The 22,406-nt window shown below is 61.7% G+C and overlaps 2 protein-coding genes across 2 annotated transcripts; one reads left to right on the top strand and one right to left on the bottom strand.

The window, feature by feature from the left end:
- Positions 1-549: 549 nt before the first annotated feature.
- TEX261 (testis expressed 261) lies at positions 550-6,324 on the top strand. Its single transcript, XM_075709641.1, has 6 exons — positions 550-619; positions 1,749-1,828; positions 2,324-2,477; positions 4,370-4,437; positions 5,561-5,663; positions 6,110-6,324. Exons 1-6 carry the CDS (start codon positions 550-552, stop codon positions 6,223-6,225), a joined length of 591 nt encoding a protein of 196 aa, XP_075565756.1. The 3' UTR covers positions 6,226-6,324.
- A 6,220-nt stretch (positions 6,325-12,544) lies between these two features.
- LOC142593490 (shootin-1-like) lies at positions 12,545-22,124 on the bottom strand. The gene is made up of 16 exons (XM_075709883.1): positions 22,031-22,124; positions 20,382-20,473; positions 20,044-20,107; positions 19,109-19,203; positions 18,819-18,945; positions 17,934-18,031; positions 17,587-17,667; positions 16,222-16,347; positions 15,243-15,389; positions 14,655-14,799; positions 14,392-14,518; positions 14,028-14,077; positions 13,498-13,607; positions 13,284-13,343; positions 12,928-13,108; positions 12,545-12,681 (listed from the first exon to the last, which is right to left on the bottom strand). The coding sequence occupies exons 1-16, from the start codon at positions 22,122-22,124 to the stop codon at positions 12,545-12,547; spliced, it is 1,734 nt and encodes a 577-aa protein (XP_075565998.1).
- Between the last annotated feature and the right edge of the window lie 282 nt (positions 22,125-22,406).

The following is a 22,406-nucleotide window of genomic DNA, read 5'->3' on the forward strand; positions in this document are numbered from 1 at the left end:
GGGGTCCCTGTATGGTTCGGGGTCCCTGTACTTTTTGGGGGGGTCCCTGTAAGGTTTGGGGGGGGTCCCTGTACGGTTCGGGGTCCCTGTACGGTTTGAGGTCCCTGTACTGTTTGGGGGGGGTCCCTGCACTGTTTGGGGGGGGTCCCTGTGTGGTTCGGGGGGGGTCCCTGTACGGTTCGGCGCCCTGCACACTTCAGGCGGTTCCCACACGCTTTGCGGGGCGGTCCCTGTGCGTTTCGAGGCCCCCCCGCGCGTGGGGGGGGGCGGTCCCTGTACAATTTTGGGGGTCCCTGTGCGTTTCGGGGGGTGGTTCCCCCCCCCCCCCCCGTGTTTCGCCCCCCGCCCGGCGGCGGAGCGCGGCGCGGGAGTCCTCCACGCCTGCAGGGGTCGCTGTCGCGGCGGGCGGCGGCGGGCCGGGCCGGGCCGCGCGCGTCTCGCTGGTTCCGGCGCCGCGTGGTCAGCGCCGCCGCCACAGCGGGAGCAGCAACCGGGAGCGGCGGGGCCCGGCCGGTGCCCCCCGGTCCCCCCGGCACCCCCCGCCCCGCCATGTGGTTCATCTACGCCCTGAGCTGGCTGTCGCTGCTCATCCAGGTGGCTTTCGTCACCCTGGCCATCGGTGAGCCGGGGGGGGGAACCTCGGGGGTGCCGCCTGCTGGGGTCTGGGCCCGGTCTCAGGCTTCTCCCGGCGGGTTTGTCGCGATATGGCGTGCGTTTCTCGGGAAGAAGGTGGCGGCTCTCTGGGAGGGGGCAGCTCGGGTTTCTGCTGGGGCCGGGTTCGGGGCCGCCGGTCCAGCACCTCCCGCGGGCCCGGGTGTCCCGAGGCTTCCTGGGTGCTCCGGAGATTGGGGGTTTCGTGGGTGCCCCTGAGGCCTCCGAGTGCTCCTGAGGTCCTGTGGAAGCCTCAGAGTTTGGGGGGGTCCCATGGGTGCTCACGAAGCCCCTGAGGTCCCATGGAAGCCCCAGAGTTTGGGGGGGTCCATGGGTGTCCACGTGATCCCGTGGAAGCTCCAGAGTTTGGGGGGGGTCCCATGGGTGCCTACGAGTCCTCTGGGTGCCCCTGAGGTCCTGTGGAAGCCCCAGAGTTTGGGGGGGTCCCATGGGTGCCCACGAAGCCCCTGAGTGCCCCTGAGGTCCTGTGGAAGCCCCAGAGTTTGGGGGGGGGGGTCCCATGGGCATCCACGAGATCCCGTAGAAGCTCCAGAGTTTGTGGAGGGGGGGTCCCACAGGTGCCCACAAAGCCCCTGAGTGCTCCTGAGGTCCCATGGAAGCCCCAGAGTTTGAGGGGGTCCCACAGGTGCCCACGAGGCCCCTGAGTGCTCCTGAGGTCCCATGGAAGCCCCAGAGTTTGAGGGGGTCCCACGGGTGCCCACAAAGCCCCAGAGTGCTCCTGAGGTCCTGTGGAAGCCCCAGAGTTTGGGGGGGTCCCATGGGTGCCTACAAGGCCTCTGGGTGCCCCTGAGGTCCTGTGGAAGCCCCAGAGTTTGGGGGGGTCCCATGGGTGCCCACGAGGCCCCTGAGTGCTCCTGAGGTCCCATGGAAGCCCCAGAGTTTGAGGGGGTCCCACGGGTGCCCACAAAGCCCCAGAGTGCTCCTGAGGTCCTGTGGAAGCCCCAGAGTTTGGGGGGGGCTCCCATGGGTGCCCCTGTGGCCCCATGGGTGCCCCAGAGAGTTGCGGGGAGCGGGGGCCACCCCTGCCCTTCGCTCCCTCCTGGCCTGCGGGGCTGAGCCTGCCCTTTCTCCCGCAGCTGCCGGGCTGTATTATTTGGCGGAGCTGATCGAGGAGTACACGGTTGTCACCCGGAGGATAATCAAATACATGATCTGGGTACGTCCCCCGCGCTCCCAAAACCGGGCGGCTCCTTGCCGAAATCACCCCTGGGGTGGCAGCGGGGCCGGCAGAGCAGCCGTGGCGTGGGACGTCGGCTCTGGATGGAGGGGACGAGCGCTCGGGAAGCTCCCGCTTCCCGAGGTGGCTCCGGCTTCCGAGGAGGGAGGTTGGTAGGGGCTTCGCTTGGCTCCTCGCTTAACCGGGGAGGCGGCGATCCCGCCAAACCCCTCCTGGGCGACACCTCTCCCCGCTGCCTGGGGAAACCGAGGCCCGGCCGCCGCATGGGAGCTGCGGCAGCAAGGTGGGATTCCCGTTTGGACCTTTCCCGAGGGGCCGGTGCCGAGCGGGAGGCGCGTGGGGGAGATGCGGCGTGCGTCGGGGCGCGCTAAAAACCGCCTCGATCGCGGTGGGGTTCCTGCCTGCGCAGCTGCCTGCGGCCCCGCTGCCTGCACCCCCGTGTTTGCCGCAGGCAAGCTCCCTTCTCTCTTCCAGTTCTCCTCCGCCGTGCTGGTTGGCCTCTACCTCTTCGAACACTTTCCCGGTTTCATGGTGGGCGTTGGGCTCTTCACCAACCTCGTCTACTTCGGTTTGCTGCAGACCTTCCCCTTCATCGTCCTGACGTCCTCCAATTTCATACTCTCCTGCGGTGAGCGGGGCCGTCGCCTTCCCGTGGGAGCGGGCGCTGGGGCGGAGGAAGCCTCGTCACCCCCCACACCCCGTCGCCGGGTGGGCTCTGGGTGGCAGCAAAGGTTTAGGTTTTGCCGTTGCAGCCCCCCGTGGCTTTCGGAAGGACTTTGAGCTTTCCGCCGTACTTTTTAATCATGCTTTATGACGTGGCTGCGATAAGTGCGGGCTGGGTGGGGTGGGAAGCGCCTTTCGTTGCATGCCCTGGGCTTCCCTGGGCACCTTCTGCTTCATGCTCCGGCCAGCTCCGCTGATAAGGGTGAAAAAACAAAATCCCGATTGTCCCAAAGCTCGGCGTCCTCCCTGCAGACCTCCTGTTCCGGGCATTCGCTGGGTCTTGATAAAGAGCCGGAAGGTTTGGAAGCAAACTAATAAAACCCGGCGCATGTAATTACAGCCTGGGCCATGTGTGTCATGGTAAGGAGCTGATGTGTAGAGGAAGAAAAGCTTTGAGGCGAACGTCTGCAATTAACATGGAAATTCAGCAGGGTGACTGGAGAAAGTCCCGTTAGAAAAGCGCGTTGCCGAGCTGAAATTGGGGATTTTGATTTTTCACGTTTGCACCTTTCCTGTGGTATTTGCCGAGCCCGTGGCTCCGGCTGCCGTGGCTCCGTCCCCGGCTGCCCTGGCACGGGACAGGTGCAAGGGTTCTCTCCTCAATTCTGAGCGGCTGCCGCGGGCTCGTGGTGCGGGGTCGAGCAGGGGCTTTAATTAGCAGCGCTGATATTTTGGCCGAAGTGGGCAGCTTACTGCCACGCTCAGCTGACGAACGGCCAGGGCCGTGTCGTAGGCTGAGCCTGGGAGCAGCTCCGCTGCTGGGCCTGGGGTGGTGGGCCAGTAGCTCTGCTCATTAAACTGGTTTTTGGCTGCTCGGAGTAGGTCAAATGGTTTCCACGGCGAGCTGCCGAGTCTCCTGCGTGTTTTAGTGTCCTGTGCACGCATCCGACTTGAACGCTCTGCTCTGAGTGATTTTTAGGGACGCCTTAAATAGCAAACGAGCAAAATTTCTTCCAGAGTGACTTTCTGGAGCCCTTACACGTCTTTCAGGGTGCTGTCCGTGTACGACTAAAATACCTTTGCTCCTCAAAGCATTCGCGTAGGCAGGATTTTATCCGCCAGTGGAAAATGAGCACAGCTCTCCCGTGGCGCGTAGATCAGGAGCTGCGTTTTCTGGCAGACCCGGACTCTCCTCTGGATCTTCGGTGATGTCCCTAGGCTGGAGAGGACGATAAAGCAGCGTGGGACGCAGCGTTCCGTGTCGGGGCTGTCTCTTGCTGTCCCCGGGGCTGGGGCCGCTGCCCTTGGCATCTCAAATAAAAAGCGAAAGAAGCTGTGGTTGCTGCCTTTTAAGAGCGAAGAGGTGTTTTTTTCGCTGCTGAGGACAACGCTAACCCTCCTGTCCCGGCCGCGTTTCAGCTTGACTCGGTTTACGGATGGTAGAAGAGCTTCTCTCCGCAGTGGCTGGCGGGGACGTGGGGTTTTTCGCTGCTTCTCTCAGCGCAGTGTTAGCAAGCGTCAGGCTGGGCTCTCCGCGGTGCCCTCGGGGACACGGAGAATCAAGCAGCAGAGGGACGAGGGGCTCGAGCGGGGCTGCACGGGGTAACAGAACGGAGCTGGGATGGCGGCGGGGGGGACTCGCTGGCTGCTCGCACCATTTCTCGCTGGATGCGTGAAAATTATTTTAGCAACAGCAGGATTCCAGGCGTGCAGGGGCTGCGGGGAAGGGGACGCGCGGCAGCGGGGAACGCTCCCGCAGCAGCAGAGGTGTGTGCGTCCTTTTTTGGGGGCCTTGGAATACGCCGACGGTATTTCTTCCAGGCTGGAGAGTGACTTTGCTGTGTTTTCCTTTGGCAGTGCTGGTTGTATTCAATCACTACTTAGCGTTCCAGTACTTCGCCGAGGAGTATTACCTGTTCTCTGAGGTGAGAGACCTTCGGGAAGGAGTCGATCCGTGTTCTTCCAGCCAGTGTGGAGCTGCTGGTGGGAGTGGGGGGGAGAGGAAAATGCCAGTTTTTTCGGTCAGCGGTAAGACACACTGAGGATATTTTTCGCAGCCCTTCCCTGGGGGTTCTTGTGCTTGTTCCCTTGGAAGTACCAAGGAAGCTGCAGTTTCTTTTTTTGGATGTGGATTTGGGGCTTTCTCAGCCAGCTGAAGGGCAGAAGAAATACACAGATTTCTTAATCTTAAGCACAGATTTTTTTTCCTGAGATACTAAAAACTAGGAAAAATAGAAAATACTACTATTCTTTTTTTTTTTCTACAAGCTAACCGCAAATCACTTCCCTGTTGGCGCAATTGCTCCTCATTATTTTTATGTCTCCCATGTGCTGACTCGCCTGGCTCACCGCCCTTGCACCCGCCGAGACGAAGGCCCGAATTCACCGAGGGGCTTGTTTGGGCCCAACAGGAGCTGCCGCTTAGCACAAATTTTAAAAAACAAACGAAAAAAACGCCACCAAAACAAAACCAACTGCCACCTTTTTAATGAAGTTTAACGCTTCTCCAGCATTCGCGCGCACAAGGAGGCGGCTGGTGTGGCAGCTCGGCGCCTCTCGTGCTCCGCCAGCGTCCCGCCCTGGGGCAGGAGGAGCAAGCCCGGGTCTCGACTCTTTCTTTTAGTCCCTGGAAGGTGTGAAGAGGATTTTATAAGTCGTAAGAGCGCAACCTGTTGCCTGCTTGTTTAATGGTGCTCTTTAAAACTCTGGGGTTTGGGAGCAGTAAAGGTTTTCAGGCGCCTAGGAGAGGAGCAAGGGCTTTTCCTGCGCGCCCTGTCCTTCCCGTGGAAGCTGCTGGGTGAATTTTATCCCTGTACCAGCTTCGCAGGGCCATGCTGTTGGCACCCAAGAGAGGTTGAGCGGTATTTCTCCCCCTTTAGTGCCCTTTCTCTCGAAGGGTTCGGGTAGAAACTTGGGGTGCGTCGCGGGGAGGTACAGCTGGGGCTGAGGCAGCACTCGTGGGCGTCAGCCCAGACACAAGTCAGCGTGTGACGGGGCCCTGGGCGCGCTGCGGCTCCGCTCTCACTGCCTCTCTTGCTCTGCCCGCAGGTTCTCGCCTACTTCACGTTCTGCCTGTGGTTAATTCCTTTTGCTTTTTTCGTCTCTTTGTCGGCCGGAGAGAACGTCCTGCCTTCCACAGTGCAGCCTGGAGGTGAGCGCTCCTGAGGTCCCGGGCAGATGCCTGCTGGTTTTTGACAGGGGCTGTGCTCAACGTGCCCCGTTCCCGTTGCACAGAAGAGGGAAACGGGGCAGCTGGTCGTGTAAACCCTTCCAAAAACCAAGGCAGGAAAGGGGGAGGCTTCCACAGGGTGAGCAGAGTTGGAGGGCTGTTCCAGCTTTACCTTCTGCGTCTCTCCAGTCCCGGGGCCTTGTTGCTTTCCCTGAACTCTCCCTACAGTTCAGGAAAGGGATAACTTAGGATTTTGGCTCCCTGGCAGCGACTTACTGGAACACCCAGGTAGACCAGAAGTGAGCAAAGCAGAACCTTTCAGGCTTTAAAGGCAGCTCGTGCGTCGCCCTGGAATCAGACGACCCATCCCAGGGCTCCCGCGGCCGTCAGTGGGTTTGCGTTTGATTGTTCTTCTCTTCTCTCCGCAGACGACGTGGTCTCCAACTACTTCACCAAGGGGAAGAGAGGCAAGCGCTCCGGTATCCTCCTCATCTTCTCTTTCATCAAGGAAGCCATCCTGCCCAGCCGACAGAAGATTTACTGAGCCCCGGAGGCAGCCGGCAGCGGCTGCGGTGAAGGAGCAGGGCAGAGCTGAACTGTGCGGGGGGCCACGAGGCAGCACTGTCCCCAGGCCTCGCTCGAACCCTCCTCGATGTCCCTCGAAGGGATTTTGCTCGCAATGTCTAAACCGGGCGACGGCCGGGGGTGCCGGCAGCGCTGGACAGACGCGCGGGGAGGCCTCGCGCCTTTTTATACAGCTCTGCTGATCCCTCGGGACTGTGTGCGAGGATGTTTGGCTCCAGCCGAGCGCGAGGAGGGTCTGGACCCCCCCCGGCGCTGCCCGTCCTGCTCGGGGACCTGGGAGGTGTTGTCACCCGCTGGGGTTTAAAGTCAGGAGTTTGTGCGTGGTGTAGTTTGGCTGCGGGGGAACCGTTCCCTCGGTGCGGCGGCAGAACGCGCTTGACGTTTAACTGAGGTTTACACAGAGCCGTTAATCAAAAGAACAAACCAACAAAAAAAAGAATAAAGTAACCAAACTGCCCAACTCCCACATATTCCCGCTGGGAGCCTGCCGGCGCTGCAGGATGCCGGCGTCGGGAGGGGAGCGCGAGGGCGGGCGCCTCTCCCTGCGCTCCGCAGCTGCGGGGAGGTGACCTGGAAGGACTCGACGTCGCTTTTTGTTTGATTTTCTTGTTGGAAATTCCCGCCTTGCTCTTCTCTGGTTTTGCCAGAAGCTTCCCTGAGTGGCCGGGATGCTGCGGCGGTGCTTGGCCGGCTGAGCGAGGCCCCTGGGGAAGCCGTTTCACGGGGAGTGATTCTCCGCTCCGCGTGCGCGAGGGGAGCGAGACGCTGAGCGAGTCGCCTCGGCTTCCCTTGGATGTCATCTGCTTGGCGTTCCCGCTGCTGCTAAACTCACCGGCTCTCCCTCCTTTCCTAAAGGGGAAAAAAAAAGAAAAAAAGGTGATCGTGCCGGGAAGGAGGTGAACCCTTTGTTCTTGTTCCTTGTAATCATAAAAAACCCCTTTTTTTTGCTTCGGTGTTGGTCACCTTCAGCCTGTGCCAGATCTCCCCGTGCTAGCCAGGAGCCGGGGCTGCGTGCGGCTGTCGCGCAGGAATGCCCCGGCTCGGCACCGCCGTTTCGGTTCGGTTTCACGGTTCAGGAAGGCTTTTTTGAGGCGATTCTGAGGCAAACGGCTCATTTTGTGGCTGGTTCTGAAGGCGAAGGTGAGGCGCGCGGTCCCGCTGCGCCCTCCCTGCCCCTGGGTTTGTTCGGGGCCGCGTGTTTTGACGCTGATTTCGTAGAAGCGTGGTTGCTGTTTGAGAGCTGCTCGTCTAATAAAGGCTGGAGATGAAGTTCGCCGTGTTAGAGAGGCTGGATGCGGTCGTGTCCCTCCGGCTCGCAAGCGTTCGGCTCCCGCGTTGAGTCAGTGTCACGTCGGGGAAACCGTCCTCTGCGCACACTGATTATTTTTATATTTTATTAGAGAAATAGTGGGAGAGCGCTATTGAGGGGACCCGGGGGTTGCAGGAGGCACGTTGCAGGGGCCTTGGGAGACGCCGGTCGCTCAGAGGGGTTCGCAGGAGGGCTGGATTTTCAGCGCAGAGCTCTGATATCAGGGAGCCAGAGGAATGAGGGTAAAAGCACCGGAGGGATTGGTGGCAGGCAAAGCACGCAAGAAGCAAGGACGTAGGTGGGAGAAAACCATCGGCCTTGCCGGTAGTGCTGGGAAGCTCCTGGAAAAGCCGCTCCCCGGCTTGGGTGACGCGCTGTGATTTTGCTTCGAGGCCACAGGGTAGGGGACAGTGGGCCCTTGCTCTGTCCCCTGCCCTGGCTCACCGCTGCCTGGGCGAGCGGCGGGACAGGCAGGACGCTTTTGCTCCCTTCCCTGATGGACAGGTTTAAATTTGACCAAATTGAGGTTGAAAAACAGGGTTGCAGCCGTGGAGGAGGGAGGCGGCAGCCACCGGCAGCTTCCCAGTAGAATCATAGAATAGAATCATGGAATCGTTGAGGTGGGAAAAGCCCTTTAAGATCACCCAGTCCAACCATTAACCTGACACTGCCAAGTCCACCACTAAACCAGTTAAGGGCAGAGTCATAATTTCATGTTTCCTGGCTTGCTGGCTGGATTATTTTTAATGAAAGTAAAAACTAGGACTCATTAAGGTTGGAAAGGATCTCTAAGACCATCAGCCCGACCATCAGCCCAACCATCAACCCAACACCACCGTGTCTGTGGCAGGGCAAAGCCCCGCGCCTCTCGCCAGCCCGGGGCCGGGTGTTAAATTTGGTTTTGTTCTCTAAACGCAATGCGGGAGGGATGGGAAACTCCCTGAGAGCCGTCGCTGCCACGACGGGGAGAGCGGGGCGCGAGGAGGGCTCTTTGCACCGGGTACAGCAGGAAAAGCAGAGCCCCAAAACTCCTCCGCCACTGAGCCAGCGGATGGGATGCAAATGGGGAGGATCAGAAGCTTTAATGCCATTTGCACCGCGTCTTTTTAATCCTCGTTTTGCCGTTCGCTTAGCCAGACAGCGAGGGTGGGTTGCTTTGTATTTTTCCAGACAACGAGTCCGTTTTTCCCCCAAGTAACCGCTTGCGATCATCAGGTGTTTAAGATGTTAACGACACGCATTTCTCTGAGCTGAACCGCGTTCAGATAAGTCGCGTAGCTGGATTCTAGCGAGCAAAACCCTATAAATATTTAAAAGGCATCAGAAAAAGCCCTCTCCAAAGGCTCCGGCTGCATGGGAAGAAGGTAAAGCCAGAGGGGGTGCGAGGGCCGCACCAGGCTCTCGTCTCCCGCCGTGAGCAGAGAGGTTTTGGGGCTGGCTCCTGAAAACGCAGCCTCTCGCAGGAGCCCGGCTTGGGTCAAAACGCCCTGAAACACGCTGGGAAATCTGGTGAAAAAGACCTAAAATCTCCCATTCTTCGCAGGGATGAGGCACGGATGCGCTGGAGTCCACCCGCAGAGGGTTCGCGAGAAGCTCCAGCTTTAAAAAGAAGTGTGAATTACCGCTTTTAAGTATTAAATTAAGTATTTAAGTATTTGAGTCGCGTATATTAATACGCAGCTGCCCTCCGAAGCAGCTCCGCTCGGCGGCTCTCCCCCGGCCGCGGTGGCTTTGGGGCCGGTGCAGCCGGCGGGGCACGGCTCTCCCATCCCGCGGGAGTGGAGCCGGCATTGATTTTCATGGGTGTTTGGAGGGTGCAATCAGGGGAGAGGAATTCACTCGATACGGAGCGGGCAGAGCGCGGGCAGCGCGGCGCTGGGAAAAGGGCAGGCTGCCGATGAGTAACCGCGCTCGGGCCGCGGCATTTTCCCCCCGGACAGCGCCGGGCGGGCCGAATTCGGCGGCGATCGAAACGCGAGGCTGCGCTGGGCGCCGTGTGACGGGAAGCACCCGAAAAGTTGCATTTGGAAAAATGCATCCGCTTTGACCAGGGATGGAGGAGCAGGGGCACAGCCTGGGGCTTTCGGAACTGGTGGAGCTGGTCCCGGCGCTGCGGTCCCTGCGGTTTTTGCCTTCTTTTCCAGTAAGAGGATCTGTTCAACAAGCCGACGGTTCATCCCTTGCTCTGGCGAGCTCCTACGTCTCGCAAGCAGCCTTGCCTTCTCTGCTTTCCACATGGCAGCCCTCAGGTGCCTGGAGAATCGGAAGGCCGGGGCGAGAAACACTTGGTAATTAGAAAGATAAGCTCCTTGCCTTAAATTTTTTAGTTCAAGTTGTCTGCGCCTTCAAGAAGGAGAAAGAAAATGTATTTAAAACAAGAAAATGTATTTAAAACAAGAAAACAAAGCAGAAGGATGGAGTGCTGGAATAGTGACCTGTCCTGGCCATCCCTCGGGAATTGGGGGGACCGCAGCCGCCGCCGGTCCCCCGGGAAGGGACCCGTCCCCTCCTCGGCTGCGCTGGAAGCAGCTCGCCCTTTCCCCGATGCCACCGCGGCCGGCGGAGCGGCTTTCCTGCCCTTATTCCTTTGGGCCGTGCACTTCGATTCCCGGCCAGCTCTTTAATTATTGCTAAAAGGCAGGACGGGGTCGTTGGCTGGAAGCGGGAGGTACAGAAATCCAGCCTGCCGCTAAGACGTGTGTTTTTAACGGGGAGAATAATTAAATCCTGGAAGGAGATGCATGGAAGGGGGACGCTCGGGAGCGGCAAAAATGGGCTTTGGGGGGATGCTGATGGCCAAGCTGCCACGGGCAGCTCCGTTTTTTCCCAAATTTTTAGCGCAGACCTAGCCCGTCCTCCCTGCCCCAAGTTTGCTGCCTGAACCGGACAATTATCTGCAATAAAACCAGCCCCGGGAGGAGAAGGGGAATCGTCCCGGCGAGTGAAGCATCCGATGCGAGGGGCGAGGATGCTCTCGCTTGCTTTGTCTCCTGCCCACAGTGAAGCAGACAAGCTGGAGAAACTGCAAATAAATCAACGCTTTTGTCATTTTGGGGGTTTAAAAGGAAGAGCCGTGGCTTGAAAGCCCCTCGGGCCGGAGGGAGGGATGGGTGCGGCGGGGTTTGGGCAACCACCCCTTCAACGCCCCCATCTCCCAGCCTTGCCAGGGGTCCCGCTGGGGGTTTTGGAAGCTGCGGTGGGCGAGCTCAAAAGCTCGGCCGTACGAAGCTGTCGGCTTTGCTGCCACGCGTGAGGGGCTGCCTCAGAGCACCCCAAATGCCCCCGCGACAGCCCGGGGGGGGAGAGGGGATGGGGGGGACGCGGGCAGGGCAGGGCGCACCCCTGGGTGCCCTGGCAGGGTGGGTGCCTTGGGACTGGGGCGCTCAGGAGCGTGACCCCGTGGAGCAGATCTGTGCTTCGCACCTCTGAGTACCTGGAACCATCGAGCGTTGAGGTTGGAAAAGCCCTTGAAGATCACCCAGTCCAACCATTCACCTGACACTGCCAACACCACCACTAAACCAGTTAAGGGCAGAGCAGCAATTTCATGTGTCCTGGCTTGGGGGCTGGATTATTTTTAATGAAAGTAAAACCAGGAATCATTAAGGTTGGAAAGGATCTCTAAGATCATCAGCCCAACCATCAACCCAACACCCCCATGCCCACTAAACCATGTCCCCAAGTGCCACCTCTGCCCGTTTGTTGAACCCCTCCAGGGCTGGGGACTCCCCCACCTCTCTGGGCAGCCTGTTCCAGTGCTTGGCCACCCTTTCCGTGAAGAAATTTCTCCCAATATCCAATCTAACCCTCCCCTGACGCAGCTTGAGCCCATTCCCTCTCATCCCATCACTTGTTCCTTGGGAGAACAGACCGACCCCCCTCCCCGCCCCCTCCTGCCAGGAGCTGCAGAGCGATCAGGTCTCCCCTCAGCCTCCTCTTCTCCAGGCTGAACACCCCCAGCTCCCTCAGCCGCTCCCCACCAGCCCTGTGCTCCAGACCCTGCCCCAGCTCCGCTGCCCTTCTCTGGACACGCTCCAGCACCCCAATGTCCTTCTTGTGCTGAGGGGCCCAAAACTGGGCACAGGATTCCAGGTGCAGCCTCCCCAGTGCCGAGCACAGGGGGAAATGCCCTAAATACAGCGACGCCTTCCCTGCACTGGCAACAGCCCCACAGCCCCTCCATGGCCGCTCCTCCGGAGCAGCAAACCTTCGGGACCGCCACGTCGGGGTACGGGGGGGCATGGCTTCGACCAGACCGTGTTCCCCAGGGAACCCAGGAACGGCAAAAGCTGCAGAGCAGGGTCCCCATGGGGGTCCCATCTGCACACCTACGGTCCCAGCCCCACAATGTCACCGGTCGGGGCTCAGAGCTTTCCCAGCGGCTCCGCAGGCACCAAGAGGGGTCTCGCACCCCCCGGCCAGCACCGTCGGCATGCAGCCGCCACCCGTGCCATGGTTGGGCATCTCCGGGATCGCGGCGTAGGGATGTGGGACACCGCAGCCAATTCTGCCCTGACAGAAGTCAAAATCCCTTCATTTCGGGGTCTGGGCACCATTTACCTCCTTAAATTTGAAGACTTCAGGCTGCAAAGGCGAGGGGGGGACACACAAATACCTCCTCGCAGCAGGTAAATGCTGTGTTACGCACATCCCTGCCCAGCTGCCGGGCACCCTAGGGTGACAGGGGGGTGGGTGCCCCGCTCCAGCCCCTCAATGTCTTTTGCCAGGGCCAGTTTGCAGCAGCTGCGCTGCCATCGGCGCTGGCCGCTGCCCCGTCCCGCTGCCACCCCCTCGCCCGGTGACAACGCGGCGTGCGGGGACCCGGTGCCAACTGGCTTTAATGAAAGCACAAGAGGATGCAAGGTGCTGGAAAATGAGGTTGACAGCTTGCCGCCGCCGCCGCCATCCCCGCCGCCGTGCCCGCTCCTCGCCCCGCCGCGGTCCTTCGGCTCCGGGTGGGCAGCTGCCCCTACCCCGGCTTCTCCGCGGCCAGGCGGGCAAGGGGCCGGGTCCTGGGGAGGCCGCCCGCTGCCCGGGGTCTGAAGGGGACCCTGTCCCCGCTCCCCGGCGAGCACCCGGATGGAGCCGTGCCGACGTCCTTGTCCCCTGGGGAGAGACAGACAGACAGATGGAGAGGAGACACGGAGCGGGGTGAGAGCAAGAGCAGAGCCCGTGGGACCCTGCGCCATCGCCCGGCAGCTTGGCACCGGTGACGGGAGGGGACCCCAGAGCATCAGTGGGGCTCGCAGGTGGGTGTCACCTCTGCGCCCATCCCCGGGGACGTTCTCGCTCCGGGGGGGTCCATCCAGCATGAGCCCCCGCATCCCCTCCCCACCGACCCCTTCTCCGTACCAGGATCCGGCGTCCCCGCAGCCCCAGCACCCTCGCGGTCCTGCTGCGGGGGGCCGGGGGTGGGCAGGGGGGCATCCACCACCTGGCGTCGCCGCTGCAGGATGGATCCCAGCTGCTTGTCCCTGCCCTTCAGGCTGCTTTTCTTCCCTCTGGGCCTCCTGCTCGCCCTCCTCATGGCACCCTAAGCAACACCACGCGCACAGCCGAGATGCTGAGGGGCCGCATCCGGGCGCTGAGACCCCCGGGGCCACTTCCCAGACCAGCCAAGGCCAACCCCAACGCAGCCCCACGCAGAGCGGCTGCGGCTGGGGACGGTGGCACCTGAATCCCCGCTCCCTGGGGATGGAGCTGCTCACCAGGATGCTCTGCAGCTCCAGCGCCGCGCTCCTCTGCTCGCTGCCTGCCGCTGCCAGAGCCTGCGGGAGGGAAGGGAGGAGATGCGGCCGCATCCTGCCCACCCTGCAGCTCCCTGCAGCTGCCGACGCTCCCCAAACCCGCCCCGAGACCCCGGGGATATTCTCCCACGGGGTGGGGATGTCCGGCAGCGGCCGAGCCCAGGTCCCTGCCTACCTGACCCAGGGGCACCCGCTCCTTCGCGGGCCTCAGGACCACCCCGTTCTTTATCCGCTCCATCATCTCCTGCACGGCTCGAGCTTTGGCATCATCAGTTTCTGGCTTGCCTGCGCAGGGAGTGCCGCGCTGAGACCCCGCGCACTCGTGACGGGGGGGCTCAAGTCCTTGCTGGGGTGGGGAGCTACCCACGGGGTCCCTCCCACAAAGCCAAACCCGGCCATCACCCAGCGCCAGGGCTCACCTCCCACCCGTGCCGTGCAGGATAGGGGTGCTGGGGCCCGAGCACCCTCCTTTGGGGAGCAGCAGGGGGGTGGCAGGGTGCCCGTCACCCCACAACGGGAGCTTGGAGCAACACTTTCGGATGGGTGGGAGATGCCTGAACCCAGCGCAGCGCTGGCAAACCTCCGTCCCGGAGAAATCCTGTCCCCGCTGTGCCCGGGGACTCTCCCATCCCCATGGCGCTGCCAGGGGAGCCCCCCACAGTGCCAGGACCCCCCCGCCCCGGGGTGCAGAGTTGGGGGACTTACTGCACCGGGCGTTTGCCAGCCCCTTCCTCTGCCTGATCGCCGAGAGCGGGCTGGAAGGGAGAGGGGAGGTTGAGAGCACGGCCGAGCTGCGCCCCTCGCCCACAAAAAGCCCACTGGCTCTCCGGCGAGGAGCTGCCTGGACCCGCCCCGGTTGGGAGCCAGGCTCACCTCACCCTCCCCAAAATCCCGCTGGGGTCTGGCCCCTGCTGCCAGCTCGGCCCCGCACCCGGCTCGGGCACAGCGGTGGGTTTTGGGGTGGGGGGAGCAGGGTTCGCCCCCCAGCCTGGCTTCTGTGCTACGACATTGCCAAGCTGGAAGCCGCTTTCTGCAGGAGGTGACCGGGATGTCCGCCGGTGTCACTTACTCCACGGGGACAGTGGGTGAGGGCGGTGGCAGCGGCGGTGGCGGTGGCGGCGGGGCGGGCGCAGGCGTCTCGGGGGTCTGGCTCTGCGGCGGTGGGTCCTGGGCCAGCTTCTCCCGCAGTGACCCCACTGCAACGGGGGGCAATTGGGGCTGGTGGCCCTCGGAGCCTGAGCCCACCCCGGCTACGGGCAGGCAGCGCCGTGGGCATCCCGCCGGCACCGCCGCGGGCTCCTGCCTGCGTCGGGTAGGGGTGAAAGCACCCACCTTCCTCCTCCAGCCCCCCCAGCCGCGCCTCAGCCTCCTGCAGCCGCTGCTTCAGCTGCAGCTTCTCGTCCTCCGCCGCAGCCAGGGCAGCTCGGGCCGCATCCAGCTCCTCCGGCTCCGGCCGCCTCCCCAGCTGCTCCTCCAGCTCCTTCACCTGCGGGAGCGGCGGGGACCGGGTGCAGCTCAGGAGCTGGGACCCCCGGTGCCATCCCTGCCAGGGAGGTGGATGCTCCCACAGCCCCACAAATCGGCCGCTTGCAAGGAACTTGAACGTAATTTTAGGGCGATTCTCGGCTGGGTGATGGCAGCCCGGCGGGCTGGGGGGTGCTATCCCAATGCGGGGGCTCCCACCATGGGGTAGCCCAGCCCTTGGGACCCTCTCCCCTGGCACCCGAAATGCGCCCGTGGAAATTCACAGAAGAACAACCTCTCCGGGCTGCGGCACGCAGCGCGGGATGGGGATGGAGGGGTCTGATCCTGATGGCAGCTGGTTCCCACACCCGGGGGAAACCATCACCAGCCCGGGAGCCATGCCGTGCCCCCTGCTCCCCATCTCTGTGTCACCCACCCTCGGGGTTGGCTCCTCACCCGCTGCTGCTGCTCCTGCCTGGCCTCCTCCAGCGCCCGGGTCAGGCGTCCCACCTCCTGCATGGCCGCCAGCAGCTGGGCGCTGGGCCCCGCGCTCTGCAGCAGGATCGTGCTCTGCCTGTTCGCCTCCTTCTTTTGCACCAGCATCTGCCCATGGGGCACAGGGGTCAGGCAGGGACCGAGCCCCCAGGCTCACCCCAGTGCCAAAAAAAACGCTTTTCAGGGGAGGCTGGGAGCAAAACCCATCCGATCTCATCCCAGGGGACCGCGACAGGTGCCCGGGAGCATCCCCATCCTCCCAGGATCCAGGGTGCAGCCAGCAGTGGGATGAGTGTTCTAGCCTAGAGAAGAGGAGGCTGAGGGGAGACCTGATCGCTCTGCAGCTCCTGACAGGAGGGGGCAGGGAGGGGGGTCGGGCTCTTCTCCCAAGGAACAAGCAATAGGACGAGAGGAAATGGCCTGAAGCTGCGTCAGGGGAGGTTTAGGTTGGATATTAGGAAAAATTTCTTCATGGAAAGAGTGGTCAAGCATTGGACCAGGCTGCCCAGAGAGGTGGGGGAGTCCCCATCCCTGGAGGGGTTCAACAAACGGGCAGAGGTGGCACTTGGGGACATGGTTTATTGGGCATGGGGGTGTTGGGTTGATGGTTGGGCTGATGATCTTAGAGATCCTTTCCAACCTTAGTGATTCCTAGTTTTTACTTTCATTAAAAATAATCCAGCCACCAAGCCAGGACACATGAAATTGCTGTTCTGCCCTTAACTGGTTTAGTGGTGGACTTGGCAGTGTCAGGTTAATGGCTGGACTGGGTGATCTTCAAGGTCTTTTCCAACCTCAACGATTCGATGATTCTATGAGTATTGGGGTGTTTGCACCGAGGGATGCTGAAAACAAGCAGCCCCCCTGCTCTCCCACCCCCCGTGGGTGCCTGCCCCCCAACCCAGCACCCATGGCGGGGTGGCCCGGGACCCGGCCGTACCTCGTGGGCGAAGGCTTCGGCTTGCACGCGCAGGTCCTGCTCCAGCTGCAGCTGCTGCATCGCCTCACAGTAATCCTGGGTGACGATCTGGGACACTGCCGAGGAGAGTGGGGACTCTGGGGGGGGACCGGTGCCAGCACGGGGGGTGCGTGCCACCCGGGGGCCCTCGGCTCAGCCACCTCCCACGGACAGGGACACCCGCGTCCCGGCAGTCCGGCTGCAGCTCCCAGTGCTGCACCGTTGACTTTGGCTTCACTGCTTCGCCGGACTGGGTGGCACCGGTTGTAATTGGCCTTGTTGAACCTCATACAGCTGGACCGATGGGCCGAGGCCAACTGTGTGAGGTTCAACAAGGCCAAGTGCCGGGTCCTGCACTTGGGTCACAACAACCCCATGCAACGCTGCAGGCTGGGGGAAGAGTGGCTGGAAAGCTGCCTGGCCGAAAAGGAGCTGGGGGTGTTGGTCGACAGCGGCTGAACATGAGCCAGCAGTGTGCCCAGGTGGCCAAGAAGGCCAACAGCATCCTGGCTTGTGTCAGGAATAGCGTGGCCAGCAGGAGCAGGGAGGTGATTGTGCCCCTGTACTCAGCGCTGGTGAGGCCGCACCTGGAATGCTGTGTCCAGTTTTGGGCCCCTCACTCCAAGAAGGACATTGGGGTGCTGGAGCGTGTCCAGAGAAGGGCAACGGAGCTGGGGCAGGGTCTGGAGCACAGGGCTGGTGGGGAGCGGCTGAGGGAGCTGGGGGTGTTCAGCCTGGAGAAGAGGAGGCTGAGGGGAGACCTGATCGCTCTGCAGCTCCTGGCAGGAGGGGGCAGGGAGGGGGGTCGGGCTCTTCTCCCAAGGAACAAGTGATAGGACGAGAGGGAATGGGCTCAAGCTGCGCCAGGGCAGGTTTAGATTGGATATTAGGAGAAATTTCTTGACAGAAAGGGTGGTCAAGCATTGGACCAGGCTGCCCAGAGAGGTGGGGGAGTCCCCATCCCTGGAGGGGTTCAACAAACGGGCAGAGGTGGCACTTGGGGACATGGTTTAGTGGGCATGGGGGTGTTGGGTTGATGGTTGGGCTGATGATCTTAGAGATCCTTTCCAACCTTAGTGATTCCCAGTTTTTACTTTCATTAAAACATAATCCAGCCCCCAAGCCAGGACACATGAAATTGCTGCTCTCCCCTTAATTGTTTTAGTGGTGGACTTGGCAGTGTTAGGTGAATGGTTGGACTGGGTGATCTTAAAGGGCTTTTCCAACCTAAACAATTCCATGACTCTATTCTATGATGCTACTGGGGACCTGCCGGCAGGTCCTTCACTGGCTGAGCAGTGAGACAGGGAGGGGACATGGCCGTGGGCACCCAGCACCCAACTCACCTCTCTTGAAGGACTTCAGCGCCCGCTGGCTGGTGCCCAGGGCTGCCCGCAGCTGCTGCCGGTCCCCCTGCACCTTCTCCAGCTGCAGCAGACAACTCCCGCTCAGCCCCGGGCTCAGCCAGGGGGTCCCGCCGTGCCCAGCCCACCCCCCCCAGGATATCAGGGAGACAGCGAGGGGCTGCACAGGGGAGTCCATCCTCCCAAAAAACCCATCCTGTGCCTGGCAAGGAGCTACGAGGATGAGCAGGAGCCGGAGAAGGAGGGGATTAAGGAGAGGGATGAAGGACTACCCTGCCCCTGGGGGGGTCCTGCTCACAGGGGGGTCCCAGTGGGGGTCCCCAGAGGTACCTGATCCTGCAGGTCCTGGTTCTGCCTCTGCAGCTCCTGGACCTGGATGGTGAGGTCCTTCCGCTGCGCCAGCAGCCAGGAGATCTTCTCCTGCAGATCTGGGAGCAAAAGTGGGGAGCGAGGGGTGAGAAAATGGGGAGCGAAGGGTGAGAAAATGGGGAGCAAGGGGTGAGAAAATGGGGAGCAAAGGGTGGGAAAATGGGGAGTGAGGGGTGGGAAAATGGGGAGTGAGCAGCACATCCTCCCTGAGGGGTGCATCCCCCAAAAAGGGGTGCATCCCCCCAAGGGGAGCATCCCTCCCATCCCGAGCAGCACATCCTCCCTGAGGGGTGCATCCTCCCCAAGAAGTGCATCTCCTTGAGCAGCTTATCCTCCCAAAAGGGGTGCATCCCCCAAAAAGGGGTGCATCCCCCCAAGGGGGGCATCCCCTTGCCCCAAGCAGCGCATCCTCCCTGAGGGGTGCATCCTCCCCAAGAAGTGCATCACCCTGAGCAGCACATCCCCCAAAAAGGGGTGCATCCCCCAAAAAGGGGTGCATCTCCCCCAGGGGTGCATCCCCCCCAAAGGGGTGCATCCCCCGGCCCCTCCCAGTACTGACAGGCAGCTGGAGCATTGGGCTGCAAACGCAGCCGAAATCGCTGACATGGGAAAACAGGATGGGAAAAGAGGAAGCGTGACCAGCAGCGCTTTCACTTCACCTTTTTGTTCGATTTCGGTATCGCTTTCTTGTTGTTTACCCAGAACAAGGCCCAGGCACAACCTAAAAACGCGGGGCCAGGCTGAGCCGGGCTTAGGGGACACCAGGATGGGGCAGGGTCCGGTGTTTTGCCACCGGCTTCACCGTTTCTGGCTGGGGCTTAGCCAGGAGCCTGCAGCCCGGCTCACCCTCGAGCTGCTGCCTGTAGCGCTGGGCAGGGTCGGGGTCCTCTTCGGGGGGCTCCTCCTTGGGCAGAGCCGGGGGGGCCGTCAAGGCCAGGCTGAGCCTCTTCAGGTGCTTGTTCTCCTGCTTCACCTGGGGTGGGATGGAGACCCCCAGCATCGGGGTTGCTACTGCACCACCGAGCCGGGTGCGCCGGCGGGGGGGGATGCACCCCTCCACCCTTCGCAAGGGACCGCGGGCATTGGGGTGCTGGGGGGGGTGGAATGGCGATGGGGGTGCGGCTGCTCACCCCTACCTGGGCTGCGTAGGCTTCGGCTTGCTGCCGGCAGGTCCTCTCGATCTCAAACTCCGTCTCCAGCGCCGAGAGCTCGGCCAGCAGCGCCTGCGATGCTGGTGGTGGCAGAGGCGGGGTTCAGGCGCCCACCCAGCCCTCGGTGCCCGGTGGGGGTCCCGGCTGGCGCCCTGCCCTCCTCCCTGCCCGCAGCCACCCCAGCCGAGTGGCCGGGACAGCCCTGCCAGGTCATGGAATCATAGAACCATGGAATCGTTTGGGTTGGAAAAGACCCTTCAGACCATCCAGTCCAACCATTAACCTGACACTGCCAAGTCCACCACTAAACCAGTTAAGGGCAGAGTCAGAATTTCATGTGTCCTGGCTTGGTGGCTGGATTATTTTTAATGAAAGTAAAAACCAGGAATCATTAAGGTTGGAAAGGATCTCTAAGATCATCAGCCCAACCATCAACCCAACACCCCCATGCCCACTAAACCATGTCCCCAAGTGCCACCTCTGCCCGTTTGTTGAACCCCTCCAGGGATGGGGACTCCCCCACCTCTCTGGGCAGCCTGGTCCAATGTCTGACCACCCTTTCCGTGAAGAAATTTCTCCCAATATCCAATCTAAACCTCCCCTGATGCAGCTTGAGCCCATTCCCTCTCATCCCATCGCTTGTTCCTTGAGAGAAGAGACCAACACCCCCCTCCCTGCCCCCTCCTGCCAGGAGCTGCAGAGCGATCAGGTCTCCCCTCAGCCTCCTCTTCTCCAGGCTGAACACCCCCAAGTCACCCCAGACCAGGGACAGCACCCGGCTCTGCACCACGACGGGGATTTTCCCACCTGACCATCCCACTGAGCCCATCCCCACCGGCTCCAGCGAGGGGCTGAAGCCACCCCCTAGTCCCCACATGGGACCGTGCCGGGATGTGACACCGGGGCAGGACGGGGCTCACCTTGCTCGAGCTCGGCCAGCCGCTCCTCTGCTTCGCCCACCTCCTGGCCTGGGGACGGGTGCTGCTGGGGGAGAGACGTGCATGGGTCATTGCCTTGGCACGGCATTGCCTTGGCACGGCATTGCCTTGGCACGGCCTTGGTGAACCACGAGCTGCCCCAATGCTGCCAGCCACGCTGGGGATGCTGTGACCGTGACACCCCGGTGATCAGCACCCCGGCACCATGGCACGCAGCCGCAGCTGGAGGGGAGGGCGCGGGGGGGACCAGTCCTTCGTCACCGCGGAGTTACATGGGCAGGAGGAAGAAATAAAATGGAAAATGAGCCTGTGAGTGATACCTGCACCATAGCTGCCTCTTCATCCTCCTCTTCCTCCTCTTCCTTCTCCTCCTCCTCATCCTCCTCCTCGCTGCTTTCTGACTCCAGGATGGCTGCAGGGGAACCAAAAGCACCACAGAAGGTCACCAGTGGAGGTGAAAGCCCAGGAGGAAAGCGGAAAACTCCGTACGGCCGGACAGCCCGGAGCGGGAGGAACAGCCTGCATAAATCCAACCCGATAGCAAGCAACACTTCGACAGCGGCAGCGAAGGAGCTGAGGGCATCGGGGTAAAGGGGCTGCCCGGAGGAGGCAGGAAAAATCCCAGTGAGTGATTCTGGGCAAGGGAAAAGCCATCCCAGAGCGCCCTGCTGCCCTGGACCCATGTGCAATTCCCCACGGAGTGCAGCACATGGGCATGTACAGGGACCGTGTCCCCAGGGACAGTCACTGGCTGGGGGTCCTCAGGGTTGGGACCGGGGAGCTGCTTCATCCCCGGGTGGTCCGGGGTCCTCCCATCCTCCTTCCAGGGTGGGGGGCTTGCGGGGGGTGACTGATCACCCCCGGGGGGTGATGCCAGAGGGGCTGCGGTGCATCACGGCCCCGAGGGGCAGCGGGGCAGGAATCCGGCACCTGCCTCCGACCCTTCCCATCACAGCCCTAATCTGGTGGGGAATGCGCTCTGGAATCTAAATCCTCCCCCCCGGGTTTGTAATCCAGCCTCTGCTACCGTGACCTTACACTGCCTGCAAGGGCTGGGGGTCCCTGCAGGACCCACAGGATGGGCGTGCTGCTGCCGAGCAAAGGCCCTGGGACCCGTCTCTGGGACCCTTCTTTGGGACCCTTCTCCAAGACCCTTCTTTGGGACCCTTCTCTGGGACCCTTCTCTGAGACCCTTCTTTGGGACCCTTCTTTGGGACCGTTCTTTGGGACCCTTCTCTGGGACCCTTCTCTGGGACCCTTCTTTGGGACCCTTCTCCAAGAGCCTTCTTTGGGACCCATCTTTGGGACCCTTCTTTGGGACCCTTCTTTGGGACCCATCTTTGGGACCCATCTCTGGGACCCTTCTTTGGGACCCATCTCTGGGACCCTTCTTTGGGACCCTTCTCCAAGACCCTTCTTTGGGACCCATCTTTGGGACCCTTCTCCAAGACCCTTCTTTGGGACCCATCTTTGGGACCCTTCTTTGGGACCCTTCTCCAGGACCCCTGTGCCTGGACCCCCGTGCCAGCGGCGGGGCTCGGGCTGTGCAAATGGTGCTGCTCCCCCATGGCTTCAGCACTTGCAAGGCGAAGCTGCACGAGCGTGCAAACACCACCAAAAGCCAAAACCACAGCCTGCAGCTGGGGCAGGCACCTCCCGCAGCCCAGAGCAGCAAAGGGACGGACAGACGGACAGGCAGGCAGATGCACTTGGTGCAACCCATCAGTCATTGGCTTCTCTGCGACACGGTGCTGAGCAGAGAAAATCCCTCTCCAGGCCTGGTTCTGGGCTGGTTTTGCCCCCCTGCAAACCATCTGGTTCAGCCGGCGGCACCCACAGGCCACGGTGATGGTCACGGCGGACAGCCACAGCCACCCCCACTGCCCTGCCACGAGGCGTACCGGGATGCCCGGCTACATGTGAGCCCCCCGAGCCCTCCACATCCTCAAACGCACACTGGGGACCTTACCTGCGAGCTGCCCGGCGCCTTCCCCAGCACAGGTCATGGTGGTGGGGCTGGCGGTACCCAGCACCCCGAGCTCAGCGGGGTGCCTGCTCGCCATCCTGGTGCTCGCCTCACCCTCCCCGCTCGCTGCAGGGAAGTGAAACCACGCCGGAGCGGCTACGGCAGAGGCTGAGCACCCTGAACCAGGCAGGGCTGGTCCTGCTACGGCAGCAACCAGGAGCTCGACGGGGGAACCGAAATTTGCTGTGGCCCAGCTGAGTCACTTGGACCTGGGGAGATGCTCAGGTCCTTCCCCGTGCAAAAACCCTCCTCTCGCGGCCTTTACACCTCCTGGGTTATGTTAAAATAAAAAAAAAAATGCCATGGTTTTTTTTCAAAA

Source organism: Pelecanus crispus, chromosome 4 (genome assembly GCF_030463565.1).
Source record: "Pelecanus crispus isolate bPelCri1 chromosome 4, bPelCri1.pri, whole genome shotgun sequence".
NCBI lineage: Eukaryota > Metazoa > Chordata > Aves > Pelecaniformes > Pelecanidae > Pelecanus > Pelecanus crispus.